We start from the raw sequence: 27,980 nt of genomic DNA, 5'->3' as shown, positions 1-27,980 counted from the left end.
AACCATTTATAACTTTTTGCTTTTATTTAAATGTTTTCTGAAAACATTGATTACAGCCTTGCCTCAAGTTCACCATCAACTTCAGCCACGAAAGCTCAATGGTTGTTTGAAATCCGAAATCCTAGTGGCAAGGGGTAAAGTAGTGGTTGACTTCGGCAACTGGAGAGCATGGTGGATCACAGCATAGTCATTCATAAAAACAAAATGGTGCAAGAGGCTCTTTGGTGCCAAAGAAAACGAAAGGTAACTGTCACTGGTGTATTTATGAACGTTATTGAGAAGAAAGCAATCAAAGTATAAACTCTTCCTCACAATACTATGGAATCAGTCTAAAGACACTGGAGACTCCTGTACCTTGAGTATTCTGCAAAGAAATATCAATGTTAAAGAAAAGCTGTATAAAAAAGAAACCATTAGAAGAAATTAATTATCTGAGAGAGAAGAATACTGTGGCTCTCAGGAGGAGAGGAAGAGACATCAGTTACAGCCCAGTCCTGCAGTAGCCATATCAGACTTCTAAGAAGATCTGTGTGCTGACATCTTGCAGGATCAAGGCCTTAGTTTTCTTCCCAATTTCAGTTGGGTGTTTATGTGGTGATGTACCTGCAGCATCTAAATATTGAGTAAACTCATGAAAGAGCATACTGCTCAAGTCACAGTACAAACTCAAAACACATCAACAATTTTACTGCTTTAGTTATATTCCAACACCTAGCCTTAAGGAGAAACCCCACTCTTCACATGGAAGCAAACAAACCTTAAAGTAACTTGCAAATTCAAATAACTCATGATTCATTAAATATTTTTAACCAGATAAGCATTATAAAAAGTCAGACTTATTTGTGAAATTTATAGACTACAATGTATTAGCCGATCTTCGCTTAAAGATATACATATATACAAAATTTAGACAAATTTCTAGCTTGAGTAGAACAGCAGGTAAAGAAGAAACAGAGAGATAAAGGGCCAACTTCTGCCATCACAAGCACTTGGGGTTCCACATTGACTCCAGACACTATTGCATGCGTAAGGTGTGCATCAGAGTTGTATATATGTATCTGTAGGTATAATTTAGCTCACTGTCTAGTTTCTGTTAGAACTCCTTCCTTTCAACTTGATCCAAGAGATAAGGTTCTATAAGTGATTTGGCTGCAAAAGGAATGAATAAATCATTCGATTCTCTAAAACAGTAATATGTGTAGTCATTTTAACTACTTGGATAGATTTATAATATTAAAGCAATTTTCCATTTCAAAATCCTATTCTAACTTGAAACTAAAATAATATCTATGAAAGAAATAGAACAGACTAAAATATCAGGATTCTCAGACTCTCTTCTGGAATTGTAAACCCTTTAAATGCAACAATCCATTTTTAATGCAAGTTTACTTCACTGGACTATCACAGCATGTCCTATATGCTTTTTGAAATCAGTGCTTGTCTCAGTGTATTCAAATATACAGCTGAAACATTTGCACCCCCTAGCTGTCACAGGTAAAACACAGTACTTATAGCTAACTTACATTCATTTTCAACTTCAAATTTATTGAGGCAGTTTATATCAATGTATCCATAAAATAATTCAGAAATAACCCAAGTATACCATTTAAACATCTTCATGATTTATCCATTTATACACTCAGTACACAAACAACCCAGCCTCTGTACAGGTTCATCACATGCAAACCACCCATAAAGACAAAAACTTTAGTTAAAAATAAGTCACAACTCAGTGTACTGTTTCAACTGCATCTCCATTTACCAAATGGCACATTGAATATTCTGTAAAATAAGATGTTTTTAACAATCTTGTTAAAAAATCCTTGGGCAAAATATTTCTAGACTTAAAAAACATCCCAAGATTTTTCAAAACACTCAAGATACTATACAACTTATAATAACCTTGAAATAGGCTTACAAGGTTGTTAACGAAGGTATTTACATACCCGATAATGTAAAGCAAAAATTCAGATTTCTAATGACAAAAAGGTGATGCATTAAAGATTTATGAAATTAAAATTAAGGCTCTTTGTATAGTAATTTATGTAACTTTACATAATAGCCAACTTTGGAAATGTCAGTCTTGCACATTCTTGTCAGTCTACTGCATTTAAAAGCAGTAGAGTTTATTAAGTATTACTTTGAATAATTACAAGCTACTTCTATGTTTGAGCATGCTTTTGAAACATTGTAGTTATTAAATATTTACAATGTGTAGCCTTCAAACTTTATGTAAAAAGCACAAGTATGACTGCCTGACTAATACAAACACCATACTTGCAAAAACATTTTGCGTCTCAAAATTAAATGCAATTACTAGAGTTTTAAAAAGCAAACCAGATTTGAAAAGTTTTAGTATGTGCCTGAATGTGGACAGCAAAATTTGCTCAAATAACTCAGACAGTAATGTTTTTCAGCTTGGATTGAAAGTTTATTTTGTATCAGACTTCAGTTTCTTTAAGCATATAGAAAAATTAAATATTTAAAAAAAAATATTTCCAAGAGCATGTATGTTTTCTGAATGATGCCCTCATATTTGTTGAAAACCCACTACTGTCTTACAGGGTGTAATGACCGGTCCACAGTTAAATTTCAGGATTTGTGTTTAACTGAAAGCAGCTTACTATATTTCAAATGTCGTTTCTCTTAAAAAGCACAGGGATGTAAAACACTGAAGACAGAACAAAAAAAATGGAATGGTAATCTAAGGATCAAATTCATTAGCCATTTATCCTACTATATCAAAATTTGTAGTCAGAATTGTCTTTATTGACTTTATTTTAGTTTTTGTACACAAAGAAAAACATGTTCATATCCATCATGAACAAAAACTTAAAAAGGCAGAACTAGAAGACGTGTGTTCTTCACCAAAGCAAAGCTGTGCTAAAGGTTCCAAACATTTCCATTTTTAAAATAAATATTTTCTTCTTCCGGTGTCTACATTCCAGTCTTCAGAGTATCACTGGAAACTGAAGCCTATCATGAAATACACACGTTTAAACAGAGTCCCAGCTCACTGTGTTTGGTAACTTGCCATACCATATCCAGCTTGGTTAGGTATTACAGGAGCACCTTGTCCCTGGGCAGGCTGAGCACCAAATCCACCCATCCAGGCAGCAGATGGAGATTGGCTTTAAAAAACAAACAAAAAAAGGCAAGCCAATCAAGTTATTTACAAAGAGACACAAAATTTGATATTGCTTCTGTTACCTTCTATTCCTGCCAAGGTCAAAAGCTTCCCAACTTCTCACAAAAATAATGCACATACAGGAAGATTTTAAAACAGGTTCTCCTCCTAAAATGTGCCTGCTTCTGGAAAAAACCACAAGCCAAGAAACCTACATACTAGCTGCATGGGCTAGCAATCTCCAAAGCAGAAAGGTATTGTTCAAATACATAAAAGGGAATTATTAAACGAAATCAATTTTAAAATGCCCCCCCCCCCCTTCAAGTTAAACAAAACAGACAATTTGGTTTGGCTCAGATGGAGAAGAAACATTCTATTATTTTCAAGAGCTCTCTGGACCCTGTACAGTTTTCTTATCTACAGGAGATGATGACCTGGCAACTTGTCAGCATTTGGAGCAACTTAATTTTATAAACTCAATATGTATCACACCTTTTCCATTAATATTCAAATGCAAGGAAGATTTAAATATAGTATTTAGGGAATACGTTAATCAAATTAGACAGATTTTGTGTAGTACTTAAATATAAATTCTTCCTATAGCCACACTCAAGTTTCTTTGGCTTTATTTCAAATGCAACATAATCAGTCTGAAGCCACTTAATTGAAGAAACACACTTGGGTACAGACAAACAATATGAACTTCTCCACTGATTTTACAGCAAGAGTTAACATTATTCCAAGAGCTGTGCAAACTTCTATCAACATCACTGATGCAGATGTATAAAAAAGGAAAACATAATGGAGACACATCTGGGTGGGAGAGAGGGAACACGCTGGTAAGTCAGCAGTGAAAAATATTACTGTGAAATCCTCAGGAGAATATTACAAAATTAAGACAATGTTTAAAAAACTGTTCTGGACATATATTTTAAATACTCTTAAGAGCAGATGAACGATCAGTTATGTGGTCCATGCCCTTCAGAGTTAGTATGCCACTTAGGTAAATGCTTTTGGGTTACATGGCATTATGACTGCTCTCAGCTACATTGTTGGTTTTTTTGTTTTTTAAAATAATCGCCACCCAACAGCATTGCAAATCATCTGCTAAGTTCTTTTGAACCAAGACTCAGAGTCCACCAAGGAAGCAAAATGTGTCTACCAGCCATCTTTTATCTCAGAACATCAATATACACAAAATGTTGAAACAAGTGCATATGCTAATGCACTGAATAACTCCTCAGAGAGCATGACATTCAACAGACTTAAGCTTCCTAGTGAAGAGGGTTTGGCCGGAAAGGCTTGAAGCAAGAGCACTCCTGATACCAAATTAATCTGAAGTGGGGATCACAGAAAAGTTTTAACATTTTTGGAGAACTGCAACACAACTTTTTAAAAATATTTGAAACAAGTATAATCACTTACTCTACTCCAAATCCTTGTTGATTCCATGCTTGACCATACATTCCATAAGATGGTACTTGCCATCCATTGGCCATATATTGCCCGTACTGCTGTGGATTTCCATAGACTTGACTCCATTGCCCCCACTGACTGTAGTCAACCTAGGCAAAAAAAAATAGTTCATAGTACAACTCCTACAGACATATTAAATTTTAATATGGCTGGCAAGGGCAAAACCTTAATCTATGGTGTTATGATACCGCTGGAGTTACAATTCTTTGCTTTAATTACTGAAAAAAGAATTGCCTTTGCAATAAGGAATAAGGTTTCAATAGCACCATAAAATATTTGACAGGGGATGGAGCTAGTCTTCAGTAGCTCAATTAGCTAGAATTCAGAGATTTCCCAAAGCTGCTTCCCATCTTGAATCATACAAGAAGTTATGTTCCTATAAAGTTGCAAGCCCAACCTTGTAGTGAACCGCAATGTGCGCTACCAAAAAGACCAGACCACGCAATTTCACTAATTGTATTAATTAATAATTTATTAATAATGTATCAATGGGGAGAGATAATGGTCTTACACTTAACACAGCTGGCTTATGCAAAAACACTCAAACTACTAAAAATAGATTTAAAATGTAATTACCTGTTGGAAGTTTTTAGTCATATCAGGGGATTCTTTACCCCAATAGCATTTAACAACATGTCCTTCAATTGTAGTTCCATTGACTGAAACAATAGCATGTGCTGCACTTTCATGGGTTGAAAACCTAGAGATAAGATAGAAATGAAATTAACACTATGTTTTACTATAATTGATAGTGCTATTACTTTAAAGAACTGTGACTACATGCATGCATCACAAGTAGAGCTGGGTGAAAAATTGTTGGCTGAAACTCTCCTCCCATCTCTTCCTCCTACTCCCCAAATACAGATTTGGGTCCACCGAAACATGTGAACGTGTGTTAATTCACCAAATTAGTTTTTAAAAGAAATCCAAAACTTTGTTTAGAAATTTACTTCAATTTCGTTTTTATTAACTCAAAATCTAAACAAGTTTTGGGGTTTTATTTATTTTTTTCCACTTTTCAGTCTGCTGAAAGTTTAAAATGTTTTGTTTCGGGTTGACCCAACCTCACCCCCAATGACTAGCAAATCAATAACCAAAAAACAAAAAAATAAAATAAATCAGATATTCAGACAACTCTAATAATAAGAAATGCAAAAATCTTACACCAAATTGAGGCTGCCTTTGTAAGCCTTTATTTTCTGAGGAGCAAATGCCCATAACCTTTAAAGCTTCAATTTCTTCAATGTATACTGCAAGTGAGAGCTTTTAATTTAACAGCACTGCTAATTAAAGTACATGTTACAGAACAATACATGAAATACTAATATATTGAACAATCATAGATTTAGTTTAACAGCCTTACCTGACAAATGAGTAACCTTTTTCAGGAAAAACTCTTATTTCCATAATCTGTCCAAATGGTGAAAACGTCTGCCTCATAAGTTGATCTAAAACAGATGATATTTTCAACCAATTCATTAGCAACCGTGGGGCTGCAAACTCATTAGTTGTTTAACACGTCCCCCGTACCCTCAATAAAAGTGAATCATACCTGTTAGTCCAGAGGCAATTCCTCCACAGTAAACAGTACAATTTTTTGGACTTGACTGATTTACTACATCTTCAAATCTCAGCTGTTTCGTGCTATCTATACACAGAAAGGGTCATTTTCAAACATTAAAACAGGATCTGCTTTCCAATAATTTTTATATAATTACAAAATTATACATTTGACAAATCTGCTCAATATTTTAAGACAAATCAACAGGAAAAATAAGAAAGATAATGATTTAATATACTAGGCCTTTTATTCCTGAATATCTGGGAGTCAAACACATACTAAATTACAAGTTAAGTGAATTTGGTGGCTTAAGTGTATTGCTAACTGTACATTGTAAAGTCCAGCATAACAGTACATGTGCTGGAGAGCTAATAAAAGGTTAACACAAGCATCTTACTTTCTTGTGTACTTTTAGGAGCAGGTGGTTTTCGTGTTGCCCAGTTAGTTCTGATCTGACGGCCGCCCAACCACTGGCCTCCCATGTGCACAATTGCATTTTCTGCATCCTGAAGGACATCAGAATTAAGACTCATTCAACATGCATGGACAAGGAGAGAAGATAGGCAAGCCTACTACTTTTGAAAATGTACTCATTTGTCACTGGGATTAATTTACATATAACAGCAATACCAGTTACTAATAAAGTTACTGTCGTTTTCAAGATTTGGGGCATTTAATATATTAAAGCAGCGACATCATAAAACTCTGCAGTAACAACAAAATCCAGTAATGAAAAAATTACTTCACTAGTGAATTGCTATTTCCAATGCACAGAATACACAACAGAAGACAATGGAAGCCATGTATATAGCAAGGATACTATACCTAGACAAGCAAACAAAAACAAAGCCTATAATTGAACAACAAGTGATCTCTTGATCAATGTTATATGATTACCAAAAGCAATCTTAAGTAAAATAAAATAAACCAAAATATAAGAGTTTAGTTATACAACGCTCAAATGATACTATAATTAGTCTTACCAATAACTATATGGGGAATGTAGTATGCAAAAAAGCATTAATAGAAACAGATGGAAAATAACAAGAACCTATTATACTTGGATATAGAAAAATTCATAATTATGAATTTCCTTGATCTTACTGCTTTATCTACAATATTCATAATGAATACATTTCTGACCCACAGATTTCCAGTGTGACAAATTATGTATCAAGAAGGAATTGCTGCAAAAGGGTATTGCATCTTCATGTTCAAAACCATCATCAACTTGGTTGCATATTGGTTAAATTTTGGTAGTAAATGGTGATGTAAGAGGAAATACTACATTTTGAGAAGGCAGAACTGTAGGTAAGAGGAATTTGCAAAGCTGAGATCTACCCCACCTTCTCTACCACCCAACCTAACCACCTCCTATTACCCATTTTTCCTGCTACAGCCTCCCATTTGCCCCTTCATGGTATTCAACTTATATCACCTCTGAATGCAGTCCAACATTTACAGAGCCATAAGAGCAATCATCATCATACAAAGACGGAAAATAGACAGTCCATAGCCTGAACAGCTTAATTCAGACATAATTCACAAGCGCACCACTGAATGCAGATACTTTGAAGGAGGAGAGACAGGGTCACATGGCACACAGTTTGGAAGACTGTTTCAAAGTCATGAGGGCTAGAACAGGTTCCATCTCCCTGAACTACAAGGTGCAAAGCTGAGAATATGTGGGCATGAATCAGAGAAAATTGGGAGGAACTTAAAAGACAAAAGCAGGAACAGTAGCAGATGAGAGAACAATCCTGGTCCTACAGTGTGCTGAGCACTTTCAAGAGAGAAAAGCACAAAGCACTCAGAACTTTGTAGGACTGCCTCTAAGTGTTTCATATTTTTGGAAGAAAATAAGACTCAAATGTGATAGAGAAAGGGAGGGATACCAGAGAAGAGTAGGCAGGCACATGCAGGAAGTAATTTTAAAACACTTTTTTACACTTAAAATAAGCAGTGGCTGATCTACAGAGACTAGCACTCAAGAAAGTAACAAACCCAACCTATCAATTAAGAGTTTTATTGTTTTTTTAATTAAAATATCTGGTACAAAATTATGTGGTCCTATTTGACACTAAGAAAATACCAAGTTCCAAACTGAACTGTACTATTCACTGGTACACTCTTAAAAAAGAACAATCAAGTAATTTAGGCTCTACATACATATAAACTGTCTAAGCATTTTTTCTGCAGGGCTGAAAACCGAAACAACCTTATGATAATGCATGAGAATCAGAAAATAAAAAAAGACATATCTACTTTTGCTGTCTGTACTAAGGAATGCCAATTAGACAAAGCATAAGTGGTAAAATGTAAACTAGAGTTTCAGTGATTTCAATTTTAATAAACCAAGGTTTCTTAATATTATTTTCATCATGGAATGTCCTTTTAACTATGAAATCACTGAACTTCATTTCAACATTACAAAAATGACAAAAAACAATGTGAAATACTTCCAACAACAAAGCACTAGATATGTTTGTTATAATTCTGAGCCCCTGAAATATTTGTACATTTGTCTCTTTTTCAATACACAGAACGAGCTTAGGAAGGCAATATGGAGCTATGTAAACAATCCCTCAAGTACTTCTGTATAAAAATAGCTGTTGTTTCTCATAGCTACCTTGTGTGGGCAATTTCTTTCACAATATGTTCTCAGATATTCTAGTTAACATATGGTATAACTTAAAATTACTCTTTATAAAAAGCACCTTGTTGCCATAAATAGTGAGGATGTATCATTAACTATGGACACTGTATTTATTTAATATAATTCTAAAAAATAAGTTTAGCAAGCCTATTAAAGGGCTAGTCAATGTAAGTCACTTCTGTCTGGAATATTTTTATCCATTACTACTATATTTAAGATTACAGGGGGAAAAAAAAAGAATCTCTTCACTTTTACTGTACGTTTACCTTTTGTTTGACAGTACTTTGTTTATAGTCAATTTCAATATTTTCCCCTGAATAATCAATTCATTTCCCTTAGGAAAGGGATCCTTAGTAAAGGTATCACAGCAAAAGAGGAGGGGAAAAACTTTTTTTAAAAAATGGAAAAAAAACCACTGGTAAAATTACAAAAATTGGCAGGATGACTCTGGCAGGATTAGTACCTGAAACTTTCAACCTTTTTTTTTTTTTTTAAAATACAGAGGACTTCAAGTCTCTTTAATAACTGCTCTGCATAAATACTGGTCTGTATAAAGATTTTTCCTGCAGCATAGTTACTCACCAGTTTATTATAAAATGATACAAAACCATAGCCTTTTGATTTTCCAGTTGCCATATCTTTAACTACCCGTGCATCCCTGTGAAAAGAAGCACAGCTATATGAGGGAATTATTATTAACCTTCAAAATAAAAACTAAAAGGAACCACACACACTGTATTGTGAGCATATTTGTTTTTCTTTTTATAAATTCAGTTAGCCCTAAAACTATAGCCATTCCTGAACTCTCCCTATTGCTTCTTTACCTGTTAGAAAAAAGCAGTAGGACAAAAAAATAACATGTAATAAACATGCAACCTATCCACATAACCTCTTCTGGCTAAAACTAAAATGTTCAAATTCGAAGTTTAAAAAGGAACAAAGTTTCCTTTTCTAATATTCTATTAGCTAGGGTCCTCTAAGGTTTACTGTTCTATAAATTACTGTAACAGTTCTATCTACTTTACCATGCATTTTCTAAATAGTTAAATGTCTTCTGCCTAGTGATACAAAATATATGAAATATTAAAAAATTGAAAAAGAGGAAAAAAAATAGGAATTAAAAGGCATACATGGCCTGGTTAACAGATTTCTTTATTTTTCTTGGTCAATTCTCTACCATCATTTTGGAGTTTGGGCAGCTGTAAATTTTGAAAAATTGACATTTTCAGAAATTTAAGAAAGGATAATAAAACTAACAACAATGCTAAGCACACCAGTACGAAAACAACAAATTTACACAGAAATTTTTAGTGAGTAAGTTAAAATGATTGGAAATATAGAACTGCACTGAATATAGAATGTTAAAATGTAAATACTAAAATATGTATATATAAATAATGTATAATAAGAATAAATAGAAATGAGAAAAAATCTACAACTGAGTTCCAGTGTGCACAGTTCCTTGCAGTTAGCCTTCAAGATCCTGTCCATTCTTATGAGCAATTCTGCAAAATAACCAGAATGCTATTACTTTTAATTGTGACTTGGACTTTAGAAAAACTGCAGGTCTCAGGTATAAATATAGACTGAGAAATAGAAACCTGTATTCTTTTTATATTGATTTTTAAACAGTATTACTTACCACATTTAGAGATAAAAAGCAAAGTAAACAACAAAATAGCAGAAGATAAGAAATAAGGTTTATGGTTCATTTAAAAGCGTACAGAGCAAGAAAAATGAGAATTTTTGTTCTTAGCAGAAATATAGTCCTGTAAAGTAGCACAAAAAGTTCACGTGTAATTTTTTTTTAAAAGGATTTTAAAAAGAAAGTGATATGAGATCAATGTACTTTTTGAAGCCAGTACCTTATTCAAAGAGACATACATGCTTAGCACTTCAAGAATTCTTGTAATATTTAACATGTTCAATTAAAACACAATAGATGTTTTGAAATCTAATCTCAAATATGTAATATAGATAGGTATTTATCCCTTAACTGACAGAAGTGTGCACAAATATAAACAGCATTTTTTCATTGAAATACAGCATTTTTAACTTAACCCCCCTTCGATTAATTGAAAAGTTATTTCATAGTTCAGGGGAAAAAAAAAAAACAACTTACATTTATACAAGATACGTTCACAACTTAGCTAAGTTTTACAACTAGCTACACTTACTGCATCTCAAAATAATACCTTGATATTTACCTGCTTTCCTATACTGCCTATAGGCAAGTCTGATGGAATACACACCACTTGTAATTTTTGAAATCACTATTCTGCACACAAACACTAAGCAAAAAAATTAGTTACACTAACAAAAGCTGTTGATTTGTTATTTTTCTGGTTATTCAATTAAAAACTGCAATGACCTTTATATGTAAATTAGGTTAAAAGCGTACTGCTTTCAGCTGGATTGGAGAACAAAATTCATTAATTGTATTTACAAACATGTGATGCACAACCTGAAATGAAGACATCTCACCACCCACCCTAATATAATGAAAACCTTATCGCACAATCTGCAAAAAGATGAAGAAATACTATTTCAGACAAAAAACAAATTTATGCTAGTTTTCCCTGAAATGACGTTTGCAGTATTGATTATGATACTTACGATATTTTACCAAAAGGAGCAAATGCTGACTTGATGTCTTCTGTTGTTATTTCTGGACTTAGATCCCCAACAAATACATGGAAGTGATCTGCAAATAAAGCATTATATAATCAAATATTTAACTGCTATCTAGTAATTTAACTCCTTGCATACTTCTGAGAAAGTGAGTCTTAGCAAAGAACTGGGATCCAGGAACTCCGAGGAAATTTAATTCAAGGATTCCATCAGACATTCAACAGTAATTTAACTTCTCCACCTCAGATTTTTAAAAAGACTCCAGAGGTAATCCTGGCAATTACTGGCCAGTAAATTTAACTTCAGTACCAGGCAAATTGGTAGAAACTATAGTAAAGAACAGAATTATGAGAGCCACAGATGAACATGATATGTTGGGAAAACATCAACATGCCTTTTGTAAAGAGAAATCATGCCTCACCAATCTATTAGAATTCTTTGAGGGTGTCAAACAAACATGTGGACAAGGGGAATCCAGTGCATATAGTGTACTTGGACTTTCATAGAGCCTTTGACAAGTTCCCTCAACAAAGGCTCTTAAGCAAAGTAAGGAGTCACAGGATAAGAGAAAGGTCCTTGCTTGGATCAGCAATTGGTTGAAAGACAAGAAACGAAGGATAAGTATACATGTTCAGTTTTCACAGTGAAGAGAGGTAAATAGCAGGGTCTCCCAAGAATTTGTACTGGGACTAGTGCGGTTTTCAACATATTCATAAATGATCTGGAAAAAGGTGTAAACAGTGAGGTGGCAAAGTTTGCAGATGATACAAAATTACTCACAATAATTAACCCAAAAGCTGACTGTGAAGAGCTACAAAGGGATCTCACAAAACTGGGTGACTGGGCAACAAAATGGCAGATGAAACTCAACATTGATAAATGCAAAGTTATGCACATTAGAACACATAATCCCAAATATAAATACAAAATAGCGACTAAATTAGCTGTTATAAATCCAGAAAGAGATCTTGGAGTAACTGTAGTTCTCTGAAAACATGTGCTCAATATGCAGCGGCAATCAAAAAGCTATCAGGATGTTAAGCACTATTAGGAATGGGACAGATAATGACAGAAAATATCCTAATGACACTATATAAATCAATGGTACACCTACACCTTGAATATTGCATGCAGTTCTGGTTGCATCATCTCAAAAAAGATATATTAGAATTAGAAAAGGAGAGAAGGGAAACCAAAATAGCTTCCATATGAGGAGAGGTTAAAAAGACTCCGACTATTCAATTTGGCAGACACAACTAAGGGGGGATATGATAGGGGTCTATAAAATCATGAATGGTGTGGAGAAAGTGAAATAAGGAAGTGTTATTTACCCCTTCACATAACACAAGAAATTGGGGTCACCCGATGAAATTAATAGGCAGCAGGTTTAAAACAAATAGAAGAAAGCACTTCTTCAAACAATGCATCATCAGCCTGTGGGAACTCATTGCTGGGGATGTTGTGAAGGCCAAAAATATAACTGGATTCAAAAAAGATTTAGGTAAGTTCATGGAGGATAAGTCCACTAATGGCTAATAGCCAAGATGGTCAGGGAATCAATCCTATGCTCTGGCTGCCCCTAAGCCTCTGACTGCCAGATGCTGGGTCTGGACAAGACAGGATGGATCACTCAATAATTGACCAGTTTTGTTCATTCCCTCTGAAGCATCTGGGATTGGCCATTGTCAAAAGACAGGATACTGGGCCACATGGACCATTGGTCTGACCCAGGATGGTCATTCTTATGTTTATTTCCACCATTTGTAAAATAGAGTAAAATACAGGGAATGTTTTAAGATTTCAATTGTAAAACATGAATGTGGGTATTTCTTCTATTAAAACTCAGCATGAGAGGTAAAATACAATGATATTTAGACGTGTCACTGCAACCTATTCTTACACTAATCGCTATACAAATATTTCACAATGTAATACTGCGGTATTACTTACTGGATGTATCTTTTTTCTGGCTACTCGGTGTTGTTGCCCAGTTTACTTTGACCTCCTGAAAATAAATGTAAGATTTAGCATAAATGCATAAAACTAGAAATTAATGTACACTCAAAGGCCACTTACAAATATTAACCTACACAAATTCTCTCTTTTAGAGGAGAACAAGAGTTTTTTTAAGGCATCAGAGGATGTATTGATCATTTTCAGTGAAATTCTTCACATCATAATTTAAATATTTTACATAAATCTAATTTCTTAAACCTTAGCATTTTTATACACAACTTACCTTTCCCAAAATTTTTCTCCCATTCATAGCAGCTAATGCAGCAGCTGCATCTCTGTGTTCATAAAATTCCACAAAGCAATAAGGGTCATTGCTTGTATGCTGCAAAACAGAAAATCCAACAGAAGAGTTGACCCTTCTGCTATCGGGTTGCTGAGAAAAAAATCCAGGAAAAAATATTACTTATAGCTAGAAACTTTAACAATGTTATTTCATTAGTATAAGATAACCTTTAAAATAACATTAAGAATGTAATACATTGAACTCTAATTTTTAAAATTCAACTCTTTTCGAAGATACTTCAATTATACTGAAAAATGTGGACATTTCTTATCAAGGTTAAATCCATTTTTTAAGTCTTCATTTAGCATTAGTCTACTAAGCTTAACACATACCAGGTTACCTGCAGAGGGGAACAATGGGTTTGGGAAATTCTGCATCTTTAACACATACAAAGAAAGCCTGAAAGGTTTATCATGTCCCTCCTGATTGACAAAATCTTTCCTTTATTTGCCAAAGGACTCCTTGGTAGACCAGAAACCTGGAGTGGGAGCTCTCTTAGCTCGAACAAGTGAACATATTAAATCTTGTCAACAGTTGGATGCAAATATCTTTTAAAGGAGTCAGTGAGTTAACAGTAAAGTGTAAAAGTGACTAAATATCCTCTCTTCACAAGTGGTCAAGTTTTAGTCTCGATGCTTGTGATATCATAATGCTACATGATCTCCAATCATCCATACTGTATGCTAGGAACTGCTGGGGTTGGAAAGACCTGAATTTCTAATGTAAAACCAAGCAGACAAACCTGTCGGACTTTCTTTAGACATTTTGAAGCAGGGAAAAAGAAGGGTACAAACAGCCCCATCTGCCCTTCAGGTCACACTTAAATAATACTAATTGCTAAACAGTTTTATTAAATAAAACAGATATTAAATGTAAAGAAAGTCAACGACTTCTGAGAAGCCAATCAAATCGTAATCATTACAGTATGAAATTCAAACACTAGATTTTAAGCTTTGTGAAAAATGTTTGCAGCGTGCACTAAGCTGGGGAGTTTTACATTGGGATATCTGCATTACTGATATTGCATGTACAACCCCAGGACCAAAGAACTCACAAAGCAAGTTCTGAAAAATAGCTAATTTAAAACAAAATTAAGTTCACTTTAAGAACCCCATTTTCCCTTCTGTCTTCTTTCACATGGATAGGAAATTTCTGTTGTAAATTAATTGCTAACCCACCATGCTCTTGCACAGCAGCACTTTCTCCAGTAGTGCCAGCAAAAATGTGGAGATTGGGTCTTTATTTCACACTGCTTTAACTGTTATTAGCCAATATGTTGGTTCATATACGAAGTATAAGATACAAAGAAATGCCTATTTAAGGGATATGTGCTCAAATACAGTTTCCAGAGGGATATAAAGGAATGCAGTCATTCACTCACATCTCTGATATTGACAAAAGAGAACTGGATAGTCAGGCCCTAAAGTGGCGCTAAGGGACAATAAAGAGGGCAGAAATAGCCCTCCAAAACACCCTCAATACAGGGCATCTGCCAACTGGTGCAGAGCCAACACATGGGCTCTACGCTGGCCCTCCTCTCAGCCCTTATGATAGGGACATGTCAGGAGGAGGACAGGATGTGGCTGGGGGCCCTGGGAAGCATATTTTAAGAGTTAGAGAAGCCATGAGACTGCACTAACCACCAGGACTGGGGTAGGTCCCCAGGTGCCCCAGAACACCAGATACAAGTAAGGCTTAAAGCCCCCTTTCTCTCTCTCCCCCATCACATTCCTGCTGCAGGAAGAGGAAGAATGGAGGAAACTCAGGATCCACAGTGCATGTATTAGAGTTTATTCCTCCATTAGAAAATGCCCCATTTTCACCCTCGTTTCAAAGAAAGGGCCTTTTAAGGAGTGATTTTGGGTACCTCTGTTTTTGGGTGTCCAATTCAAGATACCTTTAAGGGTCCCAATTTGCAAAAGTTACTGAGCAGCCACCCTCTGAAAAAAATCAAACCCATTCAGGGCATCTCAAGAAGGGCACCCAAAATCTTTAGTTATTTTTGACTATTTAGTCCATGTCTTCTACAAGCGGGATAACAAAAATGGAAACACAGAACTGAGAGCAAAGTAAAGTAGCATGCTAATTAGTCCTGGGGAAGAAACTACGCACCATCACAGATGGACTCATTCAATACTATCTCCACTCGGGGGAGATGAGAAGTAAGTTGGTGACTAGGTCTTGAGCAAGAGGCTCTTAAATAGGAGAGCTAGTTTAGTGCCCGTGAAAAGATGAAAAGTGCTCTGATTTTAGAGAGAAGGACAGGATAGGCAGGTGCAGCTCAACCTGTATCCATAAGTATAGTTTTCCATGTCTTCCCCTGCAATACACCCACTATTCTAGTTCTGGAAAAGAGTCTGCCAGTTGAATGTGAATTATGTACTCATTTTCAAGGTGTACAAATGGGAACAAGGAGTAAAAGTGTTTTAAGGCACCTATTACCCAAACTAGGTTTGAAATGCATTTCCACAAATTAAAGTCTGTTGTACTGACCTACTGTACCACCAGCATAATATTTCCATCTAAATCTGAATGAAATGCAATTACCACAGACATTCAGACATTTGCAGTCTATTAAATACAATATAAAATACAAGTTAGCATGCTGTTTGTAGTGAACCACCCTAACAGAAACATCATACATTCCATTTTCTGTTTTCTCTCAATCTGCATTCCTGAAACTCAGACAAGACAAAGATGCCAGTTAATAATTTCTAAAAGCAAGCATTTAAATTTGGTACTACTACAGGACACCGAATTCAGGGTGAACTTTGAACGCGCACACACACTTTAAAGGCCATAAATGGGCACTGCACATTTGGATACTTTATTACAGGTGAAACCTGTAATTTGACTAAGAAAATGGCACTGATTCTACTCTTATTGATCTATTTTCTTTCAGATTAGATAGATGTCAGATTACTAGTCTGTCCTTGAGTTGATTGGCTGAAGAGTCCTGGGTCAGTGAAAGATGTTGGAATATCTCAACCCTTCATCCATTCTAGACTATTTATTGACAGCTACTGAAGTCACTGGGTAAGGAAATGAACATGTGTGACTGAGAATTTATCTACAGTAGATTACTAGAACTCCATTTAACCATCTATGGTTATTAAAAAAGTAGAACTATAAAGACTGGGCTAAAATGTCTGCAGTGCTAGAAATTCCCATCAAGTGTCACGAAACCAAAGGATGCCAATACTCAGTTATACAAGCTGAAGACTGTCTTGGAAGGAACTTATTCCTAAAGAGTACATGGCAACAAGAATTCTGTTGCATCAGATGACAGCCTTTGAGCACAAGCTGACAACTGCTTAGTCATGCATAGCGTTGAGTCCAAATATATAGAACCCTGTGCAGATACAAAATTATATTCGCGGATGCGGATATCCGCAGATATAAATCAGTATCTTCAGAACTGCAGAGCTCTCACAGGAACCGCAGCAGCGAAAGGAGCAGAATGTGGGGCTGCCGCTCCCAGGAGCCAGTGCCCCGTGCCAGCGGCTCCTCCAGCATGGCTATAGTGTCTCCATCCCCCCCTACTGGGGCGGGTACCAGGCTCACTGGCAGCTGTTCCTGATCGTGCTCATGTGTTCAAGTGGCACGCATGCCCACAGACAGGAGACGCAGATAGCTGCGTGGAAGGGCCAGGGGCAGGGCTGGGGATGGTACAGAGGAGGAGAAGGAGAGGAGCTCCCTGCGCGGGGTCCTGGGAGCGGCGACCCCACGTTCTGCTCCTCCTGCCACTGCGGTTCCCAGGAGAGCCTTGTGGGTCCGCAGGTATAAATTTGTATCTCTGCAAGGATCTACAAATACAGTTTGCCTAGGAAGCTATATTCCACCATACACCAGTGTTGCAGAGATATGCTGCCAATCTGATTTTCTGCATTTTAATGCAAACCCAGTATACTATATTTGATACCATTTGAAAATGGAAGGCCTTACCTCTGTTATCATTTTACAGCTTTTGCATGGTCCAATCTGGCTGAATAACTGAAGTATAAGTACTTCAGTCACATCTCTGGAGAGGTTTCCTACATAGCTACACAAGGAAATAAACAGTATTTTAAATCCAGCAACTTTATCTTCAAGTTTATAATAGATTTTAACATATTATACGATTTCTGTGTAAAACCTCCTTTTAAATATCCCACACTGAACAAAATACTTTACATTTGCATATGAACTTATTCACAGTTACTAAATTAACAAGTTTCCTAAATTATAAGACTGGCAATGCAACTGAGATCATGAAACTAGAAATAATCGTGTAATAGTAGATAGCAGTATTACTGCTGTCAGCAGCAACAAAAAGAGAGAACAGGCAATCAAGTTGGGAATGATGTTTAAAATCAAGTTTTGCTATCCACTGACTAATTGCCTAACACTGCTTTGGAGGGTAGGAAAAAATTATTCTTTTATATAACCAACATTATATTTCTTAATATTTTACTGATATATAACTCAGCCAAATATGAAGATGACAAATGATCTCATAGTCAGAGAGCCCAATTCTTTGGTTCTATTGCATCTAGTCATTTGGGGGAAAACAACACACCCACAAACAAGAATGTAACTTAAAGGGTAGTACAGAGAAGGAGTATTCCATTAGGCATCTGTTGTGGTAACTGAGAATTCCAGAGGAAGGGTAAGCGTATTAAAAAACAGTACACATGCACCATACACTCTTGCAAGTTTTGACCAAAAGTCATTCTGATACTAACTACTACACTGCCTTTTTCATTTTTTTTTTTTTTTTTTTTTTTAAACTTAAGAACTTTTTAGTACTTACTCAACCTTCGGGACATTTCCAAATTTAAAAGTGTATGAGTTGGTCAATTTCAGGTGAAAAAAAGTTTCCTACTCAAACTCCAACAGGAAAGTTCATCTACTTTCTTCAATACTGAAAGCTAGTAGAGAATCTAGAATGCACCTCCACAAAAGATAAAGCCATATCATGAAAAACTGCTGAAAATCCACATTTTCTAATTTGAATGATCAAATTTCAGTAATGAGATGTACAGCTTTGGAACTGAATTTATATGTAAAAATTGTACAATGATATTCAGTACATTCGTCAATAAAGTCTCAAATCTGAAGCACAGGAATGTTCACATCATGTAGGTATATTTACAACTTAAGAAAAGGAGTACTTGTGGCACCTTAGAGACTAACAAATTTATTTGAGCATAAGCTTTCATGAGCTACAGCTCACTTCATCGGATGCATTCAGTGGAAAATACAGTGGGGAGATTTATATACACAGAGAACATGAAACAATGGGTGTTATCATACACACTGTAACCAGAGTGATCACTTAAGATGAGCTATTGCCAGCGGGGAGGGGGTGGGGGGGGGACGGACGGACACCTTTTGTAGTGATAATCAAGATGGGCCATTTCCAGCAGTTGACAAGAACGTCTGAGGAACAGTGGGGGGTGGGGGGGATAAACATGGGGAAATAGTTTTACTTTGTGTAATGACACATCCACTCCCAGTCTCTATTCAAGCCTAAGTTAATTGTATCCAGTTTGCAAATTAATTCCAGTTCAGTAGTCTCTCAGAGTCTGTTTTTGAAGTTTTTTTTGTTCAAGTATTGCCACTTTTAGGTCCGTAATTGAGTGACCAGAGAGATTGAAGTGTTCTCCAACTGGTTTTTGAATGTTATAATTCCTGACGTCTGATTTGTGTCCATTTATTCTTTTACGTAGAGACTGTCCAGTTTGACCAATGTACATGGCAGAGGGGCACTGCTGGCACATGATGGCATATATCACATTGGTAGATGTGCAGGTGAACGAGCCTCTGATGGTGTGGCTGATGTGATTAGGCCCTATGATGGTGTCCCCTGAACAGATATACGGACACAGTTGGCAACGGGCTTTGTTGCAAGGATAGGTCCTGGGTTAATGGTTCTGTTGTGTGGTGAGTATTTGCTTGAGGTTGGGGGGCTGTCTGTAAGCAAGGACTGGCCTGTCTCCCATCACTCTCACAGATCTTGGGAGACAGGCCAGTCCTTGCTTACAGACAACCCCCCAACCTCAAGCAAATAAAACTATTTCCCCATGTTTATCCCCACCCCCACCCCACTCCACACTGTTCCTCAGACGTTCTTGTCAACTGCTGGAAATGGCCCACCTTGATTATCACTACAAAAGGTCTCCCCCACCCCTGCTCTCCTGCTGGTAATAGCTCACCTTAAGTGATCACTCTGGTTACAGTGTGTATGGTAACACCCATTGTTTCATGTTCTCTATGTATATAAATCTCCCCACTGTATTTTCCACTGAATGCATCCGATGAAGTGAGCTGTAGCTCATGAAAGCTTATGGTCAAATAAATTTGTTAGTCTTGAAGGTGCCACAAGTTTTTTCTTTTTGCGGATACAGACTAACACGGCTGCTACTCTGAAACCTGTCATTACAACGTAAGAGTATCACAATGCCACCCAACTTTAAGTATTCAAGTGTGCCTGTTAAACCACAGACACTTCGCTTTAGTGTATCGCTTTCAAACAACTTCACAATGAAGTTAAAAACATATGGGTAAAAATGGAGGCAGGAATATCACTATATACTGAGCGAAAGCTATTTAAAGTCTGTTTGAAAAGTTACTTCCTTCAACTAACAAATGAGAAACACCAAATAGCTTTAAAATCACTTTTTAAACACTTACATTTACCCCCTTTTATCTGTTTATTACCTTTGAAAAGCCTGAAATAAACTCTCTGCCAATGTTATAGTTCCCTATGGTCAGTCTTCTACTCGAGTGGTGCTGAAATCAACACTACATACTTGATTGGTTTTGCACCAGTACCACACAAATCTAAATCAAGAGAAAACCTTTTAGGTTTAAAAACAGTATTTGTTAACTATTGTTTCAGTGAATGTAAAATATTTGTTTCTCTAATCTCTCAACCAGGTCTTAAATTTTAATCGGGGTCCAGAATAACTTTTTTAGATATCAGCTGGATATAAACTTTCCCATTTAGAATATGCATGCATATTTACAAAGTTAATTCTATATATAGTAGGGAAAACTCACTATCAGAAACTAATGGTTCACAACATTTTAGAATAAATTTCACTGAACAACTTTTTCAAAAAAGCTATCCAGACAAACCAGCTATTTGGCTTTTATTTATTTTTATATATTACACACACACAAAATATACACAGCCAGCTACACAAACACTGGAGAACTACACTTCTGTCACTACTTGTAACACCGCTGCCAATACATATCACATCTTTCACTGAATTGCAACATAAGATTTAGAACTTTCTTCTAAGTTACCTAGCCACAACAACATGAATTGTCTTTTCAAACTACATAAATATATGCCATACTAAAATTAGTTTAAATTTTAAAATAGAGTAAACGATACTTAATGTTTAAAAAATGTGCAGACTATTCATAGTCTGAACTCAAAATTTAACCTTTGAGGATGTTACTAGAATCAGACAAAAAAAATAACCTTGAGATTATAAATAAAACAATCCTTGTGAAGAAATAACCATTATTTTTGTAGGACCTACATAATGAGCACTTGTGTTTCCTCTGCTATCACTGCAGCAGTATAAGCTAACACATTCCCAAATGGTGTACATAGTCCACACTCATCAATTGCGCTGCACAAACATGAATGTAAACACAGTGAAGTCAGGGTGCCTTCATTTCCATTGACTCAAAGAAATGAAGGAAGATTATGTTTGCAATATAGTAAAATATCAGAAAGAGCATCATTCCAAGGTGTATATTAATACTGTGCAAAAACTATAAAAAACAGAACTTCTTTCATGCTGGCAGGAAACTAGAAAAATCATTCTTCAGGAATTAGCATAAGCTTTACTCCACACTAATAAATTTCCAAAAAGGACAGTAGGCAGGTTTATATAACTACTAAAAAATCGTTATGAAAAAGGTTAAGAACTTACTATAAAACTCATGTTTCAGCCATTTTGTAGGCTGCTTCCTTATGGAAAAAAGCAATACTACTCTGGGTCAGTTAACTCCTATATTTGAAGGAAGTGTAATGCTTTATTGGCTTAAGAACAAGTTTTTAAAAATTCCCTAAATGAATTTCAGATAATTGCATCACTCTATATTGTAGTATGTTTTCCTTCAGCTTTCAGTGTTATAAAAAAATATACAAAAGCAGTTAACACTACTCCCAAATTGCTACCATTCTGAAACTGCAGTACTGTAGACTCAAGTACACCTATACTACACACACACACAAAAACTGCAGCAGCAAGTCTCAGAGCTAAATTCGACTGACTTAGGCTCAGGCTATGCGGCTAAAAATAGCAGTGTAGATGTTCCCTTTCGGGTTGGAGCTGGGTTTCGGCGCCTGGGCTCCATCCCAAACAGGAATGTCTACAATGCTATTTTAAGCCCTTTAGCACAAGCCCCATTACCTCAAGTCAGCTGACCCATACTCTGAGACTCGATGTCGTGGTTTTGTTTGTTTGTTTTTAGTGTAGATGTACCCTCAGACCAATCTGTAATATAACGTTAAACAACATAAGCATAGCAATATCTGCAGAGTCCAGATTTTTAGAACCACTTGGCCATGCAAACTTATAGAAGTTCGAGCCAGTGGGAGTTAAAGATCAAGATTTAGCTTCAATATTTCATGTAGCCTTTGTACTTAATATTAGCACTGCTCCCAATATATTCAAAGAGGACTTAAAACAAAATACAAACATCAAACAACTTTGGTGTAAAGTACTTGAATATCCCAAATAGCCAGGGTACGGAAGACATTCAACCCCTTTGGAACTGAAGTCTTATGTTACCAAAATCCCTGTGAAGCCACAAAACACCAGCTTGGCTTGAGTGGCAAGACAATATACTCATGACTTCACAACAGCCAGGGAAACAGCCACTTGTAACATGCAGCCAGCTTAGAAAGTTTTTTTAATATAAATTATGCATAGTTTACAAGTTGTACTATCTATTTAGACTATAAAATACTAAGTTTGCAGAACTATGCAATATGACGTTTGGAGCAAAGCAAGTGCTTTTAAAAATACTACTTCCATGGTCTTCCAAGCTTTTTATATTATTATAACCCACAGGATAATAGTTTCAGTTTTGCAAAACCATACATTATACAGTAGAAAAATGCACTTACTATACCTCTCTAGGCTGTCTCCTTAATTCATGGGATATCAATATGCTGTGGCTTCATGCATATTGACATATTTGTACAGTGTGTTCACTTCTATAAAATTGTGGCATTTACATACTACACTGATAGGCATAGTTTAAAAACCTAGACCAGATACCAGAAGTCCAAGATATTATACTACTGAATGATTTTGACAATGTCTATAGACCAAGGACTTGTCTTCACTACTGGGGTGAGTCGACCTAAGTTACGCTACTCCAGCTATGTGAATAACATAGCTGGAGTTGACACAGCATAGATCAATTTACCCCGGTGTCTTCACTGAACTGCATCGATGGGAGACGCTCTCCCGTCGACTTACTCCAGCTCCCCAAGAAGATTAAGGTAACAGGGTCGACTGGAAAGCACTCTGTGGTTGATTTAGCGGGTCTTCACTAGACCCACTAAATCTATCCCTGCTGCATCGATTGCAGCAGTGTGGATCTCCCCATAGTGAAAACCAGCCCCAAGAAACAACATTTGAAGTTCACAGATCCTGTTAAGCTGGTAGAAGAAAAATCCTAACAGCAGAGTACCTCAACAATCAACTAGGCTGAGGATCAAAAGAGCTCTATGAGGGTGACACGTTTTTTATCGCTGTACAGTAGGCAAGTGAGGACAGCTATGTTCATAGCTACTTCTTTTTGGCCCGTCAAAGTTCTTCCAGGTTCTACCTTAAAGAAGGTTATTGAACGTTTGCGGGGAGGGGTAAGAAAAGGGGAAAGTTATATGGTGAAAATTTCACATGAATTCCAACTCTCTGACTTGGTCAGATGGCATCGTCTCACAGATACTACTAGTGAGCTACAGGAAAGAGGAAATGCTTTGGAAATTCCATATTGTAGCTTCCAGAAATGGAAGCTATCTATAAAAAATTTCAATTGAAATGACATTACCTTTATCTATGAAACTTGGCTTTAAGTGAAGTTTGAGATTCAAAGTTTTATTTTAGCTCAGTGCCCCATGGATCAGATCCACATTCCGAAATATATAATTTGGCATAGTGGGTGATATAACACCTTTGTGTACAGTGGTGACTATGCGATGACTGCTAATATGGAGAACAAACAACTTTAGTGTGCTAAAAGGACAGTCCCAAGTCAGAGTACAGATCATTGGCAGGACTCAGGTTCTAGCTTCCCAGGGAATCAAAGTAATAAGACTTCAATGTCTACTGTTTGTGAAGGATAAGGATCCGACAGAATTTACAAGAGTAAGTTTGATTCCAACTGAAACTTTCATATCAACAAGATGTGTTATTAGTAAGTTCTAAAGTACTCTTATCAAAAGAGCTTTTGAGGCCTCAAAAATTGTATTAAATTTGTTAGTCTAATATATTTTATTACTGATTTCAGTCTCAACTAGTGTGGCATTGACAATCAATTCAAAAGTACTTTTTTGCTGTTACTTTCTATATAATGTTAATAAGGAGAGGCTTTGATCAGAATCCAGAAACCGTTATATGAGGGACTGTGAGGTAAACATAGTTCTCTCATCTTTACCATACTGCCATGTTATGCTGAGTTATAAAAATAAGCTGATAATTTATCGAAATACTACCATTTCCTTTGACAACTGAGCCAACTATAATTTTTTTCAGATTTATATAAAAGCCTGCTAGCTGAGAGAGGTTAAATGGTCTTTGTTTTCTAGTATTTCAGATACTTTGAACCATTAAGAAAGTCATTAAACACCAGAAAGCAATATAATACCACTTAAAATACTGCAAAATAAGTTAATACTGTAGGCAATTAATATTTAAAACAATTACTTAGGACCTAATGCCTTTGGGGTTTTTTTTGCCAATTAAAACATTTGATCCCTAGCTGTGCTGTCTATAGGAGAAAAAACAGTAACATACAGTATTTTCCAGTGTGGCAATAGAAGAGAACTCCTGAGATATATTTTCTCTCATAAGTGAAATACCGCATGGGCACAAAATCATGACACTTATTTTATTGACCACGTGATTATACAATTGGTCAATTGGGTTTAAAGATAAAATACCTACTACTTACTTTATAGAAAATTACTTAAGAGTTCAACGTGCAATATTACTATTTGGTACTAGATGTCAGTGAGCATCTTATTCAAATGAAAAGGCATGAATGTTATACATGAATGGCTTAACGTAGGCCAGTAATCTTAAAAAAAACCCACAAGATGAGGATTTGAGAGAGAATCCTAAATTTAAAAACATTATTGGTATTTCAGATAAAGCTAGAGGTGAGTGGAATGTGTACGCAATTCTACAGCAGGATTTTTTATATTATTATGCAAGAGAAAATTTGTATTTTAAGAAAAGCACTTACTGTATATTAACTTGACAAATTAAGCAGATATATAATCATATGTGATTATTCAATCTTCTTCTGCAGCTCTTCTGAGGTGTTATTTCAGACATCTTAGCACAAATGCAATCTTGTCATTAAATGGCTAAGGGTTAAACTAGTTCATTTCCAGATGCCTCAGTCAAGAGTATAAACTACTAACTCAACACCAGAATTTGACAGCAGCAGTCAAAGCACATTTAAAACTTAGCCTAGTTCCAAGTTTCCCAGAAGCGTTTTTGTTTTTAGAGGGGAAGTCAGGAGTATCTCTCATTCATTAAAAATAAACTAAATTAAACCTCACTGTGCACCTTACTCTTTCTCCTTCTCCCACTTAAAAAAAAAAATCCTAAGATTATTCCCCATTGTTATAAGTGAATTCCAAGTCCTTTTAGGCAGTCAATATCCATTTCTAAAAGTTATTTGGGGTAGAAGGACTCAAAGTATGTACCTCAAAGAGCAAAGGCAGGCCTGGTAACTGTTGTTATACTAAATCAGGAATAATCAAATCCAACTTTTGTGGTTTGGGGAAGAGGAGGGTAAGAGACAGACAATATCACCTAGAAAAATAAAATTGGTTAGAAACCAATTTTATTCCCAAACACAGTCTGCATTTTTAAGCGTCTTAACAACCCAAATTAGGCCCCAAAGGCCATTTCAAAGCTATTTTCCCAAGGTAGGCAAAAGGGCAACGTCTTTCTTACCCACATGCACAGTCTGAGTTTTTTGTATTTCATTTAGTATATATATTGTTCTTCACAAAACTGGCAGAGGGAGCTAAGATTATAAACTAGTTGAAAATAGTCTGAACAAAACTTATTTTATTTAGACTTTTTAAAATGCATATAAAGTGCCAATTTATACTTTCCAGGTACCTCCCATATAACTTAAAAATACAACAAAATATTTCAACATAACGAAAGCACAGCAGATTTCAGTAAGACTATCAGCAAATTAAGCAATTCAAAACCTCCCGTTTTTTTAAGATTAAGCTCATTTGCTTAGAAGGAAACCTTCAAGCTGTTAGTAAGTCACCACATACTGACACACTCAAGATGACGTGAATTCTCATGATAGTGTCTAGCAAAAAACATACCATATAAGTACTGGAGAAAAAAATAAATGACTTTTCTAAACATCCAGTTTTAGGGAAAAAATCCTCTTTCACAATGGTCTTCACCTCACCCCAGGAAAGAAAGTGAAACAATGAACATCTGTTTGATGACACCACAAACTAGAACCATGAGAAATCCATTTACCTTGGAGTAGCCGTGAGCATTCTTCTGCCACATATACAATTCAGATGGGTGAAGGGAGGGTTTAGTCGCAACAACAAAGCAGGCCGACATATATGCCTACCCTACTACTCTTCCCTTAGCCTCAAGAGTACAATAAGGAGCATGCCTTCCTCAAAATTGTCAGTCATTGATTATGCACCCCATTCACGATTCTGGATCTCTCCCGTGCCTCCCTCTATACTCACACGGCTTCTGGCTCTCCACTTCCCTCCCAAAGTCAGAATCATCCAACCTAGTTTCCTCCTCCTACCTCACTTCAATTTTTGCACTTTGCCTTTCAGTTACTGGATCCTCCCCTCCTTCCAGTCAATATACTCATCCTCCCCGCAGTCGGTATTTTACTCCTCCGCCTTCCCACACTTCCAATTTCTGGACCATCTCCTCAGTATCATCCGTGGCCCTCCCCAGTCAATATCCTCTGCCTTCCTCCATTTCTCCAGGTTACGTGTTCTCTCCCCCCAAAATTCTCCTCCCCATTTCCCTGTTTCTGTAGCTTCCTCTTCCCTCCCTCTTGCAATTTCGGTCCCACCCCAACTCCCGTCAGTATCTTCCACGTTCTCCTTCCTCTCTCCGGTTTCTGTGATCTCTCCTCGCGCCCCCTCCCCCGCGTCAATATCCGCCTCCCCCCGGCCAGGCCCCTCATGCTGTGGCAGCACGTCCCGCGCCACGCTCTGAATCCCCCCCGCCCGCCCCGTCAATATCCTCCCTCTAGCTCCCGGCGCCCCCCAAGCCCCTCTCCACCCGGGGGGCTGCTCCCGGCCAGTCCCCATGGGCCCCCATTCCCCGCCCGGCTCCCGCTTCTCTTCACTCACAGGGTCCTGGGCTGCCCGTCGTCTTCCATCACGGCGCGTGAGGGCCGTTCGTAGCTGTCTCCGGGGGGCGCGCTGGGGGGGGGGGCTCCGCCGCGCACTGAGAAGGGAAGGGAAGGTGAGGGCCCCAGCTCCCCTCGCTCAGTCTCGCCCCCGCGCCAGGTCCCGACACTGCAGTCCGAGCAAGAGAGGGAGGCAGCACTACAAAATGGCCGCCGCCGCCAGCCACTCAGGAAGCCGCGAACTGCGCAGCCGCAGCCCGCTCCCTCTCCGGCCGGATTCTCTTTCCCATTCCCCGCCACCGCGCTGCGGTGCCGTCTGGGGGTCGTAGTCACAGAGGATAAGACTTGGGTAGGTGGATGAGGTCGCCCCACGGCCTTCTGGGAATTGTAGTTCTAGGAGGCGGAACTATCTCAATACTCCCAGAAAACTGGAAGGGATGGGAGGGCAAAAGACTATAACTCCCAGCATGGCGAGCGGCGGAAAGACCAGGCATTTTAGGGAGAACATGGGGCATCCGCTGACCCTCCTCTGAAATGCCTGGTGCCACAGTTCGTTCCCGTCGAGCGGGGCGATAATTGGCAGTAGCTGATTCGCCCCAGATAACCTGGGTGGGTT

At 37.1% G+C, this 27,980-nt stretch overlaps 1 protein-coding gene across 2 annotated transcripts; it reads right to left on the bottom strand.

Moving 5' to 3' along the window:
- TIAL1 (TIA1 cytotoxic granule associated RNA binding protein like 1) lies at positions 1–27,907 on the bottom strand. 2 transcript variants are annotated; one of them, XM_037903644.2, is made up of 12 exons: positions 27,366–27,907; positions 17,696–17,792; positions 13,691–13,840; positions 13,402–13,456; positions 11,437–11,524; positions 9,403–9,478; positions 6,562–6,670; positions 6,156–6,251; positions 5,967–6,051; positions 5,180–5,303; positions 4,553–4,692; positions 1–3,131 (listed from the first exon to the last, which is right to left on the bottom strand). In XM_037903644.2, the coding sequence occupies exons 1-12, from the start codon at positions 27,392–27,394 to the stop codon at positions 3,014–3,016; spliced, it is 1,167 nt and encodes a 388-aa protein (XP_037759572.1). In that variant the 5' UTR covers positions 27,395–27,907; the 3' UTR covers positions 1–3,013. The 2 variants fall into 2 exon arrangements, with proteins under 2 accessions (XP_037759572.1, XP_027682411.1); XM_027826610.3 differs by lacking the exons at positions 11,437–11,524; positions 13,402–13,456; positions 13,691–13,840; positions 17,696–17,792; positions 27,366–27,907 and adding an exon at positions 9,951–10,025.
- Positions 27,908–27,980: the final 73 nt, after the last annotated feature.

Source organism: Chelonia mydas, chromosome 7 (genome assembly GCF_015237465.2).
Source record: "Chelonia mydas isolate rCheMyd1 chromosome 7, rCheMyd1.pri.v2, whole genome shotgun sequence".
Lineage (NCBI taxonomy): Eukaryota > Metazoa > Chordata > Testudines > Cheloniidae > Chelonia > Chelonia mydas.
This window is presented reverse-complemented; position numbering and strand designations above follow the sequence as displayed.

Excerpts from the sequence above, each read along its gene's own strand:
- TIAL1 (XM_037903644.2), bottom strand. The coding sequence starts at position 27,394 with ATGGAAGACGACGGGCAGCCCAGGACCCT. Across the intron at positions 11,525-13,401 it reads CCAGAAAAAAGATACATCCA|ATCACTTCCATGTATTTGTT; the intron begins GTAAGTAATACC and ends CTTTATTTGCAG. Across the intron at positions 5,304-5,966 it reads AAAGGTTACTCATTTGTCAG|GTTTTCAACCCATGAAAGTG; the intron begins GTAAGGCTGTTA and ends TCTTATCTCTAG.